This window comes from Carassius auratus, unplaced genomic scaffold (genome assembly GCF_003368295.1).
Source record: "Carassius auratus strain Wakin unplaced genomic scaffold, ASM336829v1 scaf_tig00214714_1_2670353, whole genome shotgun sequence".
Classification (NCBI taxonomy): Eukaryota; Metazoa; Chordata; class Actinopteri; order Cypriniformes; family Cyprinidae; genus Carassius; species Carassius auratus.
The window spans coordinates 781,211-799,338 of NW_020527778.1; the positions used below are offsets into that span (position 1 = coordinate 781,211).

Genomic DNA, 18,128 nt, shown 5'->3' on the forward strand with positions numbered 1-18,128 from the left:
GATCTACTCTGAACACTGCTGTCTCGTCACGTGTCCAGTGAGCACAGGCTGACCGCTCCGTGTGTCCTCACAGCTCACTGAGACGCTCTCCATCCACTCCTGCTCAGAAAGAGTCAGGCTGCTCCAGCTGTACAGACCGTCCTTCTCCAGGAGCCCAGCGCTGCTCTCCTGAGACCTTCAGCTCATGCTCCAGTCTGACGGGAAGCCCTCGCTAGACACACACACCAGCGTCGCTGTCTTCTTTGAGCAGATCTCTGCACTGGAGGACGGCAGGACGCTCACTTTAGGACGAGTGACACCTGACAAACACACAAGAGTCAACCCAATGAAGAAAAACCATCTTTATCCTTTCAGGTTCACAAAAACATATTAACAATTAAAACAGTGATTGACTTATTAAACTGCAAGTGACCTGAATTAAGTTTTAAAAAGTGTGTGATCACCAAAGCAATGTAATTTTCATTAGCAACTTGTAATTTTCATTTTCAACTTGAATGTACGTCAAGTTGCCAAGTCATGTAGGTCAATATAACTTTTTTCTAGTGTGTTATAACTTTAAAAATAAAAAAAATATGAACAAAATACAATTAAGCGTCCATGATCTCCAGTTTGAAAATATCTGCAGGCTTTACTTCAACACACTAATCTGAAAATTTCATTGTCTTTAAGAGCCACACAGATGGGAAATCAAAAATTACCTGTATTACAGTGTATGATGTAGCTGTCCATCAGTGTAAACAATGTGCAAATAATTCAACCAAAAAGTACACGATTTATAAAGTTATTGGCTTCTAAAGCAAGGAGTCGACTCTGAATTGCTGAAACGAGTCGTTATAGATTTTCGTTATAGATTTATAGATTCGATATAGATGGACTTTTGTCCATCTCTATGTACGTCACTAGGAGCACTTTGCATAATAATCTCCGCCTACCGTCTTGGGAGAAACTGACCTCTGACCTTCCCCCCCCCCCCCCCCACACACACACACAGACGCTCTGGTTGGTGTAAGAGCATCATGTCGAGGAGACAGTGTGTTTTTAATTGTAAAGGCAAGTTTGTTTTATTTTCACTCCCAAAGAATGAAGATCAGAAGAACCAATGGCTAGAATTCATTTTTACCACAATAACAGAGCAGTACAACAAATCCCTTTTGTTGTGTTCACAACATTTCACTGATGACTGCTTTTCTGATCTCGGTGAGTACAAGGCGGGATTTTCAAAGCATTTGGCCATAAAAGAGGGTTCATTACCAACTTTATTTAGAACAACGAGCATCTCCGAATCACAACGCGAAGTATGATTATGAAGTTATGTGTTTGTTTTCTCCCGAGCGTCTTATCAGTATGTGTGCTGTCTGCAGCCTTTGTCTGTGTTGATCTTCATTTACAAACACATCATTAAAATGAAGTGTAACAAGTGCTGCTAACAGATATTCTGTGATAAAGTAATCCATATGAAAACAACGCGATGTCTGTTTTTCATGTCTCCCTTCATTATATCTAATGTGACCACGCCCCCGCGCTGAACGCTCTATTCAGATTCAAACACACACACAGAAGAAAAAGCAGCGAGACTGTTCAAGTTTTTTTATTTTACTGTTTGCTTCGCGATGAGAGGAATAAGACATAATTCACCCCAAACAGATGCTAACGCATAGTTTACCGTGGAGGTCTGTGCGGAACAACCAATCAAAACTGACTATGTTAGTTCAAGTTTAAACTCTGAGTTTAAACTTGAACTCTGAGTTGACTTACCCTGAGATGGGAAACTCTGAGTTTTCGGTTACAGAACAGCTGAAATGAGTTGGTTTAATCAACTCTAAACTGACTGACTCTGAGTTAAGCATGTGCACCACAACTATAAAAGCCATTATCAATGGACCTCTGATACTACGATTCACCATGGCAACAGCTCCCGCCAAAAAGCCGTCTGCATTCTTCAGACTCAATACAAATGTAATTCTTCTCAGTGTTACAACATCACAGGTGAAAACTGGCAGAACATTAGATTAATGAACTAATAGCTAATAATTTTAAGGTATCTCATGGGCAAAAAATATTAATAAAATAATAATATTAATAATAATATTTTAAGTGCAATTGTCTTATTTTACAAATGATCTGCCAATAGAGTAAGAAAAATACAGCAGTGGCTATTTAATTATTAGTGGAATTAACATACTTTCTTAGCGATAGATCCTATTTACAGTAGGCTAAGTGCAAATAGCTCTAGATGCTGTTTACAGAAAAAATGTACAGTGAAAATCGTGATATATTCTATTTATCATGTAAAGGTAGCAGTTCTTTGCAACAGGCTAAGTGTAAATAATAATTATGCTTGTCATACTTTATACTGACAGGTACATACTAGGCCCATTTACACCTCAGTATACATTAACCAAATGCAATAATAGCAGATTGTAAATGATTATATTTATTACAATTATAAAAAGTTGTATCATTATTAAACACTCGTTAGGTACTTTATTTCCACTTTTAGAACATTTTGTTCATTTTTATTGAAAATAAATTCTAATGTGACAAGTGATGGGCTTGACTTACCCTGCTTTCTTGGGTTTGACAAAGCTCCCATTCTGAAACAGAAAACCTAGAGTTTCCCTCATTTTAGGGTTAACATACTCAGAGTTTTCACTTAACCTCGTTTCTGAAACAGGGTCCTGAAGTGGAAACATTCTGTTTTTACTTAAAAATTTCTAAATGATACAATCTTATTTTAATTAAAAATGCCTCATGTTGCATGTATGCAGCATCTTTGTTTGGATCATGATTCAAAAGCAGTGGTTGCTTCTAACTGTAATTGGAAAGAGCACAGACAAAGCATTATTTTGTTTATATGAAGAGAGTTATTTTATTTGTGTTACTTATTATTTGATTTAGGGCTTTTGTTATTTACATTTACATTCTATACAATTTTTTTTAATTTAGCAGACACTTTTATCCAACGCTACTTACAAATGAAGAAAAACGAAGCATTCAAAACCAACAAAAGAGCAATAATATGCAAGTGCTATATTAGTATATTATTATATTTAAATTCCACAAGCAATAATAAAAGGACACATTTGATTCATAATATGTCTTCAATATCATTTTGTTAAAAAAAAAAAAAGGAACTGAATCGAATCGAGAAATCTACATTGTGAATTGAATCGTGAGTTGAGTGAATCAATACATCCGTAGAATCTAATATTATTTTTCATCATTTTACAATGTATGGTAACTTATTTTAAAAATTAACAGGTGTTTTACTGTAGCTTTTGTTTTTGCGTTTTGTCATTTTTTTTATTTTTATAAATAATATGTACAAAGAAAGGAACAGCAAGAATGCATGAATACTTGTGGACATTGAGTATTTGATGTGTAGGAGTGTGTGTGAGTGTGTGAGAAATGGTTGCATAATGTCTGTGGAAACAAAGCATGAACTGTTAGAGGCCTTACAAACACAACAACTTATTGAGCAGTTCTCACAGGCGTTCTAGACAGGATGACCACAATATTTTCTCTTGTGGCTGAAGATAACAGTTCTTTAGAAAGGTTGTGGTAATGATTGCAGTTAACATTATTTCGTAATCAGTTGCCAGATCAAAAAAAAAAAAAAAAATGTAAGTATAGAATTGAAATTAAGAATATTTTGTATTCTCAAATATGTATCCTAAAGGAGTTCTTATATATTTTTTTCCAAAGATTGTTCTAAAGACAAAAAAAATCTGGGGTGTTTAAGAGTGTGTTCTTATACCATTGCAAAAATATTTTTATTCTTATGAACTACTCGACTTCTTTCTTCAGATTTGTGAATCTGATACCAGATGCAGTGTGATCATTTTCCAGCAAAGAACAAATATTGCTCAGTGGCACAAAACCACTGTCAAAAGTCAATAAATGTTTATTTGATGCTGAATATACTGTTACAGTATGTGGAGAAGAATTTTAGACACAAGAAAAAGATAGTAATGTTGCTTTATTGTGTTATGTCTGGATAAGTGATGAGTCAGTGATAACAGATGAAGTCAAGAAATTGTTGAAAAAAAAATACTGACTCCAAAAATCTGATTTAATGTGCTGTGTTGAGTAAGACTGTATTCTCATTCTCATTAACAATGTTCAAAAAAGTAAAGCGGTTAAAGGGGAACATGAGCATGCCCCTAACTGCTACCCCAACAAAACTACACAAAGAAACCTACTATAATAAAAGAAAAGAATAAACTGATTTCTTTTACCTGGTCTGTTTTCTGAACCCAACAGCAACTTCCAGCTCCATGGTGCTTTCACAGCATCTCTCCTTCTGAGAGACAAACGCTCAACACAGACACACAGTCACTGCGGAGGCTCAATCCCTCTTTCATCCCTTTAACACTGAATCCTCTGTTTCCCCGCTTCACTCTCTCTTTTTATGCTTCTGATGTCTGTAAAGTGGCATTTAGTTTCACGTCTGATGGTAGGACAGAACAATCACAAACCAAGTCTCTAATAACTCAACTAATTCTCCTGAACAGCAATGGAGAGCTTATCTAAAGTTTGATGCCTCTTTGTTTCTAAAGAAAAAGTAAAAAGGTTTTTTTTTTTTTTTTTTTGCTACCTCTAGTTTGAGAAGACATGTCAAAAATGTGTCTGAATCAGACTATGAAGAGTGACTGCTAAGCATATAAATTTTCCTAATTTTTCGTAAAACACATAAAACATGATCGTATTGATCTGATGAGTATAATGAGTTACGGATTTTATAGAATAAATATACATGCTTCTTCTCTCATTAAATGAATTTATAAAAACTGCAAGCAATGTTACTGCAGGACACGTCATCTTCTACAGGTAAAAAAAAAAAAAGAGGATCTTAACTGAATCTGGGCTCAACCCATTCAGCTTATAAATACTCGAGACACTCCTGGTCACGACCTTATAGGAGACACACAGCTGATCTGAAGTGATCTCTTTGATAACGCTGATTAAACATTGTAAGTATTCTTGAAGATTTTGTGCCTTTGTCTTTAAGAAATAATTTAACACTTAATAGAAATAAACTTGTTAAAAACAATTTACGTAGTAGTCAAAATTTCTCTGCTAACAGGACTAATCGATTTTCTATTGCACTTTTTCCTCAGACCTGCAGTAAGATGTTACCCGTGGTTTTATTCTTCTGTCTCTTCTGTCTGACACCTGTGGCTACTGAAGGTAACACGATTTACAGTAAAGGATCAAGTATAGATTATAGCAATCAGCATTTCACGTTCTGTCTTGCAGTGGGTCTCGGTGGTAAAGTGCTTCTGTTTCCAACCGAAACTAACAACAGCTTTGTTAAACTCACTCCTGAAAAGCCACTGAGTCTTTCAGCATTTACTCTGTGCATGCGTGTCACAACTGAGCTCCAGGGCCAGAGGGAGATCATTCTGTTCGCCTACCGCATACAGAACTATGACGAGCTCAACGTGTGGAGAGAGAAAGACGGCCGCTTGTCCTTCTACCTCAGTGGGAGTGGGAGTGGGAATGGAGTGTTTTTCTACCTGCCTCCTCTCTCCACCTTCCGGACCCACGTGTGCGTCACCTGGGAATCTGCGACTGGTCTTTCTGCCTTCTGGGTGGATGGACATCGCAGCTCATACCAGCTGTTTAAAAAAGGTCACTCAGTTCAACCTGGTGGCACCGTCCTGCTCGGTCAAGACCCTGATAACTACCTGGATGCCTTTGATAAGAATCAGAGCTTTGTAGGAGAAATTACAGATGTGCACATGTGGGATCAAGTTCTCTCTGGCAGTCAGATAAGAGCAGTTTATTCAAACCAGGAACCATCTGTGCCAAAGGGAAATGTATTTGACTGGAACACCATCAATTATGAGATTAATGGAAATGTACTAGTGGTGAAAGATAACTGATTCTGATCAGGTGTAATGTCATACATTTGTGTCAACCTCTGTAACCTCTTCATCTGTTTTAATGATTTAGAAAGCCCTATTGGCTGACAAATAAATTGTTTCCTCAGCATCATATCTGCAGTGTTTGTGCATAATGAAAATAAAATAATAATAATAATTGTACGGGAAACAGGTAAATTTAGCTGAAAGGGAATAATTAAATAATTTGAACAGAATCACTGTTTCACGGCTGATCACTGAGACGCCCTGCGATTCACTGAACGAGCCATTTAACATCAAATCTGCGCTGGATATTAATATCAAAAGTATAGTGAAAACACTATTAATTAGCACCTGTTCCCTTTGTTGTTGTTGAAAGGGGATTTCCCAATGTCGCTGATTGTTGAACGGGCACTCGAGGTCAGACTCGGAGACACGGCGTTACAAAACTTAACTTAGAACACGAAACTCTCAATTGAAAAGGAAAGAAATTAAAGTAAAAGAACAGAAGTAAAGTTTGACGAGACTAGGTGGTGTTTCTTCTCATCGTGGCTAAGTAGCAGCAGGCGTGCAGGCCGAAGAACGCTAAAGGAACGCTAAAAGTGATTAATAATAGCAGAAGCTAGGAACAAAAGCTAAAAGCAAAATTTGATGATGTCCTGAGTATTTAAACTGGCCTTTCGGCCACACCTCAAATGTTGTCTTGACCAATTAGATATTGTCTTTGCTCGGGGTATCATAAATCATATGTTATCTTATCAAGCACGTGGTCAGAATTTTCCCGCTCTTGCCAGGTTTAATTTTGGACATGATTCCTATAATAAGAATATGATACATTTGACAGATAACTGATGGTCAGAAACATTTCAAGCAACCAGATTGAAACACATACATACTAAATAGGAATTTAGGAATGGGGTCCCCCAATCACAATATTCCCAATCGTGTCTCACTGGGTAACTGTGATAATGAACCATGTAAATTAAAGATTGATTTTGGTGATCTACTGGTTGAAGGCATCCAAAGAGACTGGAGCAAGAAGGTCAAACGACCTAATGCAAAAACAAGAACACGTGAACAAGAAGATGAAGACGATGCTGAAAGAAATGATGGAATGGTTCACTATAATTCAGAATTGCAGTCTCTTACAAATGATATCAGAGCCATGAGATTGCAAACTTCTGTTACAAAACCAGAAAAGCCTTAAATGGTAACAGTAAGATATACCATTTGTTAGAAAGAAACCTTAAAAGGCAGCATTGAGGAATGCATGATGTTAAAATTTGCTCAGCAGTTGAAACTGACACGATGGTTGCAAGATGCACTGAAAAAAAAATTGGAGAAAAGGGAGAGACAGATCTAGCCTTAAAGAAACATCCCTTGTTTATGTATGTATGGTTGCGGGGTTGCTTACAGTTGGTTGGGTGCCTGGAGTGGGCAATCAAGACAGGGTCAAGTCAAGTCACCTTTATTTATATAGTGCTTTGAACAAGAAAGATTGTGTCAAAGCAATTGAACAACATTTATTTGAAAAACAGTGTGTCAATAATGCAAAATGACAGTATCTGTGCAATCATTTGCAATAAAGTCAATGATATCACTATAAGTGAAGTAATCCTAATTTCGCAAGCCAGAGGCAACAGCAGCAAAGAACCAAAACTCTATGCTAGAATAGAAGAAAAAACCTTGGGAGAAACCAGGCTCATTCAGGGGACTAGTTTTCCTCTGAACAGACGAAATCGAGTGTAACTGAAATAGATAGAACAGACCCTAGGTAGGTCAACAGAGGCTCGAAGCTTCCCTTCGCCGGTCTGCTCGGCGCTTATAAATCCTCTCTCCCCAATCACTGGAATTACAAACAGGTGTTAATCATTAATCATTTGACCTCCTTATTACCGCTCATCCCCACATTCTTTCTCCCGCTGCAGCATTTTCGGCTTCCCACGCCCACCTCGCCACATACCCCCACCGCCCGACTCAGGCTGGGGAGCACTCCGGCCTGCAGCAGCCCCCCCCCATTCCTGGAGAGGAAGTCGGCCACCGCCATCTGGGCCCCCAGCCTGTGGATCACCTTGAATTTAAAAGGCTGTAAAGCAAGATACCAACGGGTGATCCGCGCGTTGGTATCCTTCATGCGGTGGAGCCACTGGAGGGGCGCGTGGTCTGAACAGAGAGTGAATTCCCGTCCCAGGAGGTAATAGCGCAGAGTGAGGACAGCCCACCGAATGGCTAAACATTCTTTTTCAATGGTGCTGTATTTAGTCTCTCTCTTTGAGAGCTTTCGACTTAGATACAGCACCGGCCGCTCCTCTCCTGCAACCACCTGAGACAGGACTGCACCCAACCCCCTGTCCGACGCATCCGTCTGCAACAAAAATGGGAGATTAAAGTTAGGAGAGTGCAAGAGCGGCCCGCCGCACAGGGCAGCCTTTACCTTGGTTAGGGCCTGTTGGCATGGCTCCGTCCACTGGACCCGATCTGGTGCGTCCTTTTTGGTGAGATCAGTCAGCGGGCTGGTGAGGTCCAAATAATTAGGAATAAACCTTCTATAATATCCCGCCAACCCCAGGAACTGTCTCACCTCCTTTTTGGTCTTGGGGCTTGGGCAAGCTGTAATTGCTGCTGTCTTGTCAATTTGGGGACACACCTGCCCATGACCCAAGTGGAAGCCCAGATACTGTACCTCCACCCGCCCAATTGCACACTTCCGTGGGTTCGCCGTGAGTCCAGCCACCCTTAAGGATCTCAGGACCACACGCACATGTTCCAAATGCCGCTGCCAATCATTACTGTGTATAATGATGTCGTCGAGATAGGCAGCGGCGTACGCGCAATGGGGCCGGAGAATCTTGTCCATAAGATGCTGAAGGGTGGCGGGAGCCCCGAATAACCCAAACAAAAGGGAGACAAATTGGTGCAACCCAAACGGCGAGGTGAAGGCTGTTTTTTCTTTGGATAATGGCGACAAGGGGATCTGCCAATACCCTTTTGTTAAATCCAGTGTCGAATAAAAGTGAGCCGAACCTAACCGATCAAGCAGCTCGTCAACTCGGGGCATTGGATAAGCGTCGAATTTCGACACTGCATTCACCTTTCGGTAATCAACACAGAAACGGACCGAGCCGTCTGTTTTAGGGACTAAAACTATCGGGCTCGCCCAGTCGCTATGCGATTCTTCTATTACTCCCAACTCTAGCATGGCCATTAATTAATCCTGAACCATCTTTTTTTTTGTGTTCCAGTAAACGATAGGGGAGGTTGCGCGCCACTTCCCTGGGGACCGTTTCGATATGGTGCTGTATGAGATTTGTGCGACCCGGCAGGGGTGAAAATACGTCCGCAAAATCTGTTTGCAACTTGGCTACCTCGGCGAGCTGCCGTGGCGAGAGGTGATCTCCCCCAGGGACCAGAGTGAGCGGGTTGGTTTTGACAGCTGATTCTGGTCCAAGATCATCATCTGCTGAAATTGTCACAGCTAACTCAACCGAGGTGACCTCATTCCACCGTTTAAGAAGGTTGAGATGATAAATTTGACGTGAATTCCCTCTATCCGATCGCACCACATCATAATCGAGATCCCCCACTCACTGTGTAACCACAAACGGTCCTTGCCACTTCGCGAGTAATTTAGAACTGGATGTTGGAAGTAACACAAGCACTTTCTCTCCCGGTGTAAATTGACGCGCTCGCGTGCCCCTGTTGTACAACCGACTCTGTTTGTCTTGAGCCTGGAGCAAATTCTCCATAGACAGCTGCCCCAAAGTGTGAAGTTTTGCTCGAAGGTCCATGACATACTAAATTTCACTACTGCTGTTTGAAGGCCCCTCCTCCCAAGCCTCCCTAATGACGTCAAGCTCCCCGCGGGGCTGACGACCATAGAGAAGCTCGAATGGGGAAAACCCTGTGGAGGCTTGTGGAACCTCCCGCACTGCGAACAACAGGGGCTCGAGCCATTTATCCCAATTTTTGGCGTCCTCCTTAATGAACAATGGCTTTCAATGTGCGATTAAATCGTTCCACCAAGCCATCTGTTTGTGGGTTATAGACACTGGTGCGAATCGATTTAATGCCCAGTAGTTCGTATAGCTCGCTTACCGTATGTGACATAAACGCCATGCCCTGGTCTGTGAGGATCTCTTTGGGGATCCCCACTCGGGAGATCACCTGAAACAATGCGTCCGCCACACTTTTTGCGGAGATTGTGCATAGCGGCACTGCTTCTGGGTATCGTGTTGCATAGTCCACGAGAACTAATGCAAACCGATGCCCGCGTGCTGAGCGTTCTAATGGCCCGATGAGGTCCATACCAATTCTCTCCATCAGTGGTAAGGGACGTATGTGTTGTTTGGGGGTACGGCCGACTCGCTGAAGGACGGCCCGCTTCAGGTCATCATAGGCCAGGAGGTTCGCTACAGGCAGCTGTTGGGCCGCCACCTGTGCCTCCCCAGTCAGCAGCGGGATGAGGCGCACCGGCCATTGGGTGCGCGCCCAGCCACACACCTCCGCTGTCCTCTCAAAGAGATCCACAAACGCCTCTGGATCGTCTTGTGGACCCATCTTCATCAGCGGGACGTGCGCTAAGGAGGAGACTGCTGCTGGGGTGCCCTCCCGGCCCAGAAAGCTCCGGAGGACTCACCGATCTTCATCCTGGGCTTGGACCAACAGCCAGAAGCGATCCTCCTGCTCCAACTTGAGGTCCATCAGCGCCTGGTGTTGGGTTTGGTGAAGACCGGCGAGTGACTTCACCAGCTCCGCAAGTTGCGTTGCTGTCGCTGGTTGCATGGCGGCGTGCCGGCTTCCTTGTCCCGGGTTTTGGCACCAGTGTAAAACAGTTTGATAGATAATGGACAAGGAAGTCAGGGGTGGCGAAAAATTCTCTTTATTAATTCAAAATAAAACAGGATAAACAAAAGTAAACTGCAGCTCGACTCTCTGCCTTTACACATGTATATATCCACACACACACACACTGCTCAGCTCTGCTCTCTCAAAGATCCAGCTTCCCTTCGCCGGTCTGCTCAGCGCTTATAAATCCTCTCTCCCCAATCACTGGAATTACAAACAGGTGTTAATCATTAATCATTTGACCTCCTTATTACCACTCATCCCCACATTCTTTCTCCCGCTGAAGCATTTTCGGCTTCCCACGCCCACCTCGCCACATAGATGCTATAGCGATTGATGATTTATCACTGACAATTAAAAGAAGGAATTGGAAGGAAAATTGGTGTAATGCAAAAGATAAAAATTATTATCTGGGTTTAAACTGGTTGAAAAATGATCTATGCAATACTAGTATAGAGATCAGAGGTCAGAATATAAAAGGAGGACCACGATGGTTTGAGGCTCCTGGAGAATTTGTGAAAAAAGGTGTGGATGGTATAAGGATATGGAACCAAAAGAGTCTCAATAAAGATAAATGCACACACTACATTCACATATGCACACATATGATTCATACATGCACACACATAATTCATAAATACACACACAGGAAACACAAATGCACACAAAATTCACAAATGCACACAAAATTCAGAAATACACACACAATTCAGAAATGCAAACAACATTTTCAAATGCACTCAAGATTCACGAATGCAAAGGACAAGATTCATCAATGCAAACAACATTTTCAAATGCACTCAAGATTCACAAATGCACAGGACAAGATTCAGAAATGTATTTCTGATGCACACACACATATATCTTGATTTACAAACTGCTTGCGGGTTAGTCACCGTTGACCTTCCAGAGTCAGGGCTAGTTCCTGTTGACCTTCCAGAGTCAGGGCTAGTTCCTGTTGACCTTCCAGAGTCGAGTCAGATGCCCGTTGATTTTTCAGAGTTGAGTCAGGTTCCGGTTGACCCTCCAGAGTTGAGGCCCTCCGTCCCTCCCCCTAGTCCTCCGCCGCTCCACCTCCCTCCTGGTCTCTTTTTCTGTTTGGTTTTCCCTTGGGTTCGGGTGGAGCATCTGGCAGCTGCTCCGTGGAGGAGGGGGTAATGTCACGCTGGGTGTCCACTAGTGGGCTCACTTCCCCTTAAGCACTTCACCGTAGGCACTATACTTCCTCTAGTCTGGTCCTGTCTTCACAGTAATTGCACCTCCGTTAATTGCACCAGGTGCAGTCACTTGATTGTCATTAGTCTCCTTATATATACCTGTCTTTCCCTGTTGTTTGTATGGAGTCCTTAACCTTCGTGATGCCAGCTTCTCGTCTTCCGAGATTTACCCTTGCCTTCTCGTCCTCCAAGTTCCCATTCCTTTCCTTCCTGTTCCCTCTTTTTTTGTTTTGTTTGTTTTCTTGGACTGCTTGTTTGGTTTTGACCCTGGCTTATGTTTAACAACGAATTTGGATTACCCTTTATTGAATAATAAATCTTACCTGCATTTGGATCTCTCCCTGTGTCTCTCTGGTGCACGATCGTCACAGAAGGACTCCATCACAAAACAAAGATCCAGTGGTGTGTCTTTTCATATTTCCTCCCCAGTCACCGAGCGGGTGAGGAATGGGTTCGAGGGTACTCACCTGATCATGTTCGGTGGGACCAGGGGAGGTCGCTCAGGAGTGAGTGGTCGAGAGGAGGTCCGGCATCACTCTCCTATATGGCCCACTGGTGACCCTGAGTTCGGTTGGGAACCGCCGTCTCACCATGGTGGATGGAGAGGGGAAAGGAGGCCCAAGTCTGCCGAGCCAGTGCCGTTGAACAAGATGGCCGCCAGTCCAGTGCTGCTGCACAAGATGGCCGCCAGCACAGCGCCGCTGTGCAGAATGACTGCCGACCCGGCACCATTGCACAGAATGGCCGCCAACCCAGCACCACGAGGCAAGATGGAAACCAGCCCAAAACCACAGCACAACACGGCCGCCAGCTCAGTGCCACGAGGCAAGATGGATGCCAGCCCAGCTCCACAGCACAAGATGGCCGCCAGCCCAGAGCCAAGAGGCAAGATGGAGGCCAGCACAGCGCCACAGCACAGGGTGGTCACCAGCCCAGCGCCAACGCCCAAGATGGCTGCCGAGATGTTTTTGGATTATTTCTCCATGCTGTCAAAGATCCTAGAGATTCCCAGGACTGTTCATGTCACGTCTGCTGAGCCAGCACCAAAGTACAAGATGGCCACCAACCCAGCGCCACTGCACAAGATGGCCACCAGCTCGGAGCCACTGCAGAGGATGGCAGCTACAGTGGGCTTTCCTGAGTTGAGTCAGGTTCCCGTTGACTCTCCAGAGTTGAGTCAGGTTCCGATTGACCTTCCAGAGTAGAGTCATATTCCCGTTGACCCTCCAGAGTTGAGTCAGGTTCCAGTGGACCATCCAGAGTCAAGTCATATTCCCGTTGACCCTCCAGAGTTGAGTCTGGTTCCCATTGACCCTCCAGAGTCGAGTCACGTTCCAGTTGATTCTCCAGAATCAAGTCAGATTCCTGTTTACCTTCCAGAGTCAAGTCACGTTCCAGTTGATCCTCCTGAATCAAGTCAGATTCCTGTTGACATTCCAGAGTGAAGTCAGGTGCCTGTTGACTTTCCAAAGTTGAGTCAGGTGCTCATGGACCACTTTCCAAATAGATTCTGGTTAACATCGCTCTTCATGATCTAGGACACAAACAGCTGAGTTGACATCTTCTCTTAGATAAGAACTGCTTAATATTTTGTAAGTATTCTTAACCAGACCGTTTAGTTTGTCTTTTAACAAGTGATGTATTACTTTCATGCTTAGTAATTACATGTGATATAATATTAAAAATAATGTCTTAGAGAACTCATCTAACACACTAGGAGAAATGTTTTGTATTTTTCCATAGTTACCAGCTAGAAGATGAAATTTCTTTGATCCATTTTTTCTACACGTTCTGGCAAATATATTTAAACAAACAAACATTTTGTTTCTCACCATATGTGCTGGTGAAGTTATATGCTAGATATATAATAATTTCAGGGACAGATTACACATTAGGTAAAGCTCAAGCGACCGCCTTGGGATCCCTAAATACTTTTATTTATATATGAAATATGCATTAAGCGCAGACAGTTGCTGTTTATAGTGTTGTTTATTACCACAACAACCGTCTGTGTGTCCATGTTGAACGTCCTTCTTGTCTGTCCTACTTGTAGTAAATGAAAATATCATGCATGTGAAGCTGTAATTAAATATTGACCAACCATGCTTATTGTTTTAAATGCTGCTTACTCATTTATGAAAAGAAAACATAATTGCAAATGTAGAATATTGCAAAAAATTGTGCTGCATTTAAGTCCTCTGAATTCATTTCTCTTTATTCAAGAAACAGAGCAAAAAGGTTTAAATGACTAAAAATTATCCTGCTCTTTTAACACACTCATACAGATAAATCTAAATTCTAGCAGGAACGCATTTCAAAATCGATCTGTAAATGTTTGTCTGAATGCTCATACGGCCTGCAGGTCAAGTAACTGAAATATAATGCATTTGTGAAATGACCTACACAAATGCAGTTACAATTCAGCCACTAGAGCTGTTGTTGACTGAATGCACACCACTTGGTGACCATCTACGGCTCCAAAGCATGTTCAAAATACTGCTGCACCACTTAATGTACATGATAATGCATATTTCTTAACACCTAGGCTGCAAGGTACATATTAACATTTTTCAGTAATAAGTTTGCTTTCTTGTTGTTTGACAGTTTGAAATAAAAGTATGCACCACATGTAAAGAACATAGCTTAATACCCTATTTCAGTTTTGCTATGCACCCCATTTTCATCCAATGAACTGTAAATGCATCAATGTAACTTAGGTGAATGTTTGCCTGAATATTGATTAGATTCACTGTTTGGACATCCACCTTGAACTTGAGCACCTGAGTAGATTTGTGACTAGCACAAAAGACCTTCAGTTCAATAACCTGAACAAACTATATACCTCTTGATACTTGTGATCTGAATAAAACGACAGTGAGGAGAATCATTCCTAAATCTGAGCTTAATCACTAATGCATTTAAATACTGGAGACCCTTCTGATTATGACCATCTAGGAGGCAAACAGCTGAGGTCAACTGATCTTCTTTCGGGTAAAACCTGCTGAACACTGTATACTTGTGTAATACATATTTTAAAAATGTGATTTAAAGTAACAATGATGCAGTGAAGAATTGATCTACCAAACTAGGACTAAAGTTTTTGTTTCTACATATTTGCCAGAGCTAGAAGATGAAGCTTCTTTATTGCATAAGTCCTAGCTGCTGACAAATTTATTTAAATGAGTAAATCATTTTATGACTCTTCTTTTTCATTTAGACCTGCAGCAAGATGTTGGTACCAGTGGGTTTATTTTTCTGGCTGCTCTCACTGACACCAGCGGCTACTGAAGGTACCACATTTTCATTAATAGATCACATTGATTATTGCTAGTGTGATTTTCCCTCAACACCTCTTCCCCCCCCCTTTTTTTTTGCAGTGGGTCTTGGTGGTAAAGTGCTTTTGTTTCCAACTGAGACTGATACCAGCTATGTTAAACTCATTCCTGAAAAGCCACTGAGTCTTTCAGCTTTTACTCTCTGCATGCGTGTCGCGACGGAGCTCCCGGGCCAGAGAGAGATCATTCTGTTCGCCTACCGTGTGCCAAAGGTTGATGAACTCAATGTGTGGAGAGAGAAAGACGGTCGCGTGTCCTTATATATTCAGTCTAGTAGCAATGCAACATTTTTCCGTCTGCCTCCTCTCTCCACTTTCCAGACCCATCTGTGCATCACCTGGGAATCTGAGACTGGTCTTACTGCCTTCTGGGTAGATGGACGTCGTAGTTTGTTCCAGTTCTATAGAAGAGGTCACTTAATTCATCCTGGTGGCATCGTCCTGCTCGGTCAAGATGCTGATAGATTTGTGGGTGGCTTTGACGCAAGTCAGAGTTTTGTAGGAGAAATTACAGATGTGCACATGTGGGATCATGTTCTCTCCAGCAGTCAGGTTAAGGCAGTTTATTCAAACCAGGAACCGTATGTGCCGAAGGGAAATGTGTTCGACTGGGACACCATCAAATATGATATAACTGGCAATGTGCTAGTTATTCAAGATTAGATAACGGATTCTGATCAGTTGTAATGTCACTTACACTAGTATGGAAGCAAAATAATGAAATATGTCTTTGAAACAAAAATGTATGCCGAATAGCACAAACTGAAAAAATAATGCATTGCATTAACAGTATGCCTTGTATTTCCAGAGCTTGCATTTTTAGGTCCTGATATTTAACATTTGTTTAAGCTGTGAATATTTCAATTCAAAATATTTCACACACCTTTTCATAATTAAAAAATCTTTAATTCATAGTCACGTTCCAGAATTCACTTCCAAAATATTCAATCGGTATAAAAATACGATGTATAATATTCTACAGGCAAATTTCGGTCCATTTTATTTCATTTTCCAAATTCGCTTCCACAAATTCAGTGGTTAAAATTCGGCAGATAATTCACCCTTTCACATCCGGGAGCTGCAGGAATAGCAGTAGAGCACAGAGGCATGATCTCCATCTCCTGTCAGTCGCTCACCAGCACTTGGTGCAAGCGGCTGTTAGGATCAGAGCAACAGGTGCATTGAGTAATTCAGTTACAGAAACTGATCTGCAAAAATGAAACAAGCGCTCAGTAGAAGTTTTGATTATCGGGGCATGTGGAAAAGCAGATTGTGTGTGTGTTTAATTCAACATCTTCGCTGTTACCACAAAGGAAATTATAATCTTTGTTTTACCCAACGCTGCAGTACAGAACTAACATTATCTAAGGAAGACATATATCGCTTGGGTTGTTTCGTTCCCGTAACTTTGTGAGCCGTGAAGCTTGCTGTGATGTAATACTGGAGATCCTCTACGTCACACTCCAGTATCCCCCAATGATGAGTAATGCTCCTCAAAAAAAAAAAAAACTAAATAAATTATTACTGTGATATAAGACCTCAGATCTCAGAATACACTTTATTGATGATTATGCGAGCTACATAGACAGTTAAGCAGATGTAAAATATGAACGAACGCTCAAGGTTTCCCTCAGAAATCTGTTAAAGAAAAGAAAACACATGCAATGACAGCGATTAAATACTGTTTTAGCATTTAAAATTGGTTTTTACATTCCATAAATATAATTTAGGATAGTCACAATTGTAATTCCAGTTCAGTCAGTGTACTGTTTGAGTAAATGAATTACTCCGGGATATTGGTTTGTTTGAACTCAGAGGGAGTGTCAGACACATTAAAAAAAGTTAACAGCTTAAGTCATTTGTGGATTAATGCGTATTGGAGACGCGAACAGTTTAAAACGATTCAGTTCGATTTGGTGAACTGGTTCAAAAAGATCTGGTTACATCGAATGATTCGTTCATGAACCGGATATCACAAACTGCTTTGTTTTGAACTCTCTCTCACAACAGACACAGAAGAGAAGGCAATGCTGAATAAAGTCATAGTTTTTGCTATTTTTGGACCAAAATGTATTTTCGATGCCTCAAAATATTCTAACTGACCCTCGGATGTCACATGGACTACTTTGAAGATGTTTTTCTTACCTTTCTGGACATGGACAGTAGGGGTGTAACGGTTCACAAAATTCACGGTTCGGTTCGATACGATACACTGATGTCACGGTTCGGTTCGGTTCGGTTCGATACGTTTTAGATACAGCAAAATGTAAAAACATCTCAACTTTTCAGAATGCCGCAAGCGCACCGCGGGTCATGTGACAAGAACCAACCAATCAGCTTCATCCTTTCCCGTAACAACGTTGAGAGCTCAGCCAAGATGAAGGAACAGCTGATCATAGTTGTATATGGATTGCAATTTTGAAATAAATTCAGTAGCAGAGCTACTGCAAGCGATTTTTAGAGCTGCAAATCCATTTATCCTTCGCTGAAATTTCCGCGTCTCATGGAGAGAGCACGTCATTGTTGCTTAGCAAAGACAGACGCCTCAGGAGAAAGACGCGCTTAGCGTTTTCCATGCGTTTTTAGGCACGATATGTGAACGGCCCCTAAGGCGCTCGCTCACTCAGCACGCGCTGAAGGCTCGTTGCAAAATGTCTAATGCATTTAACAGACCAGAAATATAAGATCCTAAAATAACCAACAGGTCTGGTGTTTGGGTTGGATTCCCTGTAAGCTATAGTGTCTAAATGCTGCAGGGATAGTTTGCTGCGTGCATGTTTCTCCTTTTTTTCGTCTTTTCCCAGATAGTACTGACGCATATATCCCAGATATTCCCGCTGTTTTTTTTTTTGTTTTTTTGTAATC

At 41.7% G+C, this 18,128-nt stretch overlaps 2 protein-coding genes across 5 annotated transcripts; both read left to right on the plus strand.

The window, feature by feature from the left end:
• Window positions 1-4,770: 4,770 nt before the first annotated feature.
• LOC113092683 (pentraxin fusion protein-like) lies at window positions 4,771-6,012 on the plus strand. Its single transcript, XM_026258393.1, has 3 exons — window positions 4,771-4,973; window positions 5,121-5,190; window positions 5,260-6,012. Exons 2-3 carry the CDS (start codon window positions 5,133-5,135, stop codon window positions 5,886-5,888), a joined length of 687 nt encoding a protein of 228 aa, XP_026114178.1. The 5' UTR covers window positions 4,771-4,973; window positions 5,121-5,132; the 3' UTR covers window positions 5,889-6,012.
• Window positions 6,013-13,502: 7,490 nt separating this feature from the next.
• Window positions 13,503-16,052, plus strand: LOC113092801 (pentraxin fusion protein-like). 4 transcript variants are annotated; one of them, XM_026258542.1, is made up of 4 exons: window positions 14,715-14,949; window positions 15,147-15,219; window positions 15,307-15,476; window positions 15,585-16,052. In XM_026258542.1, exons 2-4 carry the CDS (start codon window positions 15,159-15,161, stop codon window positions 15,924-15,926), a joined length of 573 nt encoding a protein of 190 aa, XP_026114327.1. In that variant the 5' UTR covers window positions 14,715-14,949; window positions 15,147-15,158; the 3' UTR covers window positions 15,927-16,052. The 4 variants fall into 4 exon arrangements, with proteins under 4 accessions (XP_026114326.1, XP_026114327.1, XP_026114324.1 ...); XM_026258541.1 differs by lacking the exon at window positions 14,715-14,949 and adding an exon at window positions 13,503-13,521 and having other exon boundaries at window positions 15,307-16,052; XM_026258539.1 differs by having other exon boundaries at window positions 14,718-14,949; window positions 15,307-16,052.
• The last annotated feature ends 2,076 nt before the right edge of the window (window positions 16,053-18,128 follow it).

Coding starts and splice junctions, on each gene's coding strand:
- LOC113092683 (XM_026258393.1), top strand. CDS start 5,133: ATGTTACCCGTGGTTTTATTCTTCTGTCTCTTCTGTCTGACACCTGTG. Junction 5,191..5,259: donor GACACCTGTGGCTACTGAAG/GTAACACGATTT, acceptor TCTGTCTTGCAG/TGGGTCTCGGTGGTAAAGTG.
- LOC113092801 (XM_026258541.1), top strand. CDS start 15,159: ATGTTGGTACCAGTGGGTTTATTTTTCTGGCTGCTCTCACTGACACCA. Junction 15,220..15,306: donor GACACCAGCGGCTACTGAAG/GTACCACATTTT, acceptor TTTTTTTTGCAG/TGGGTCTTGGTGGTAAAGTG.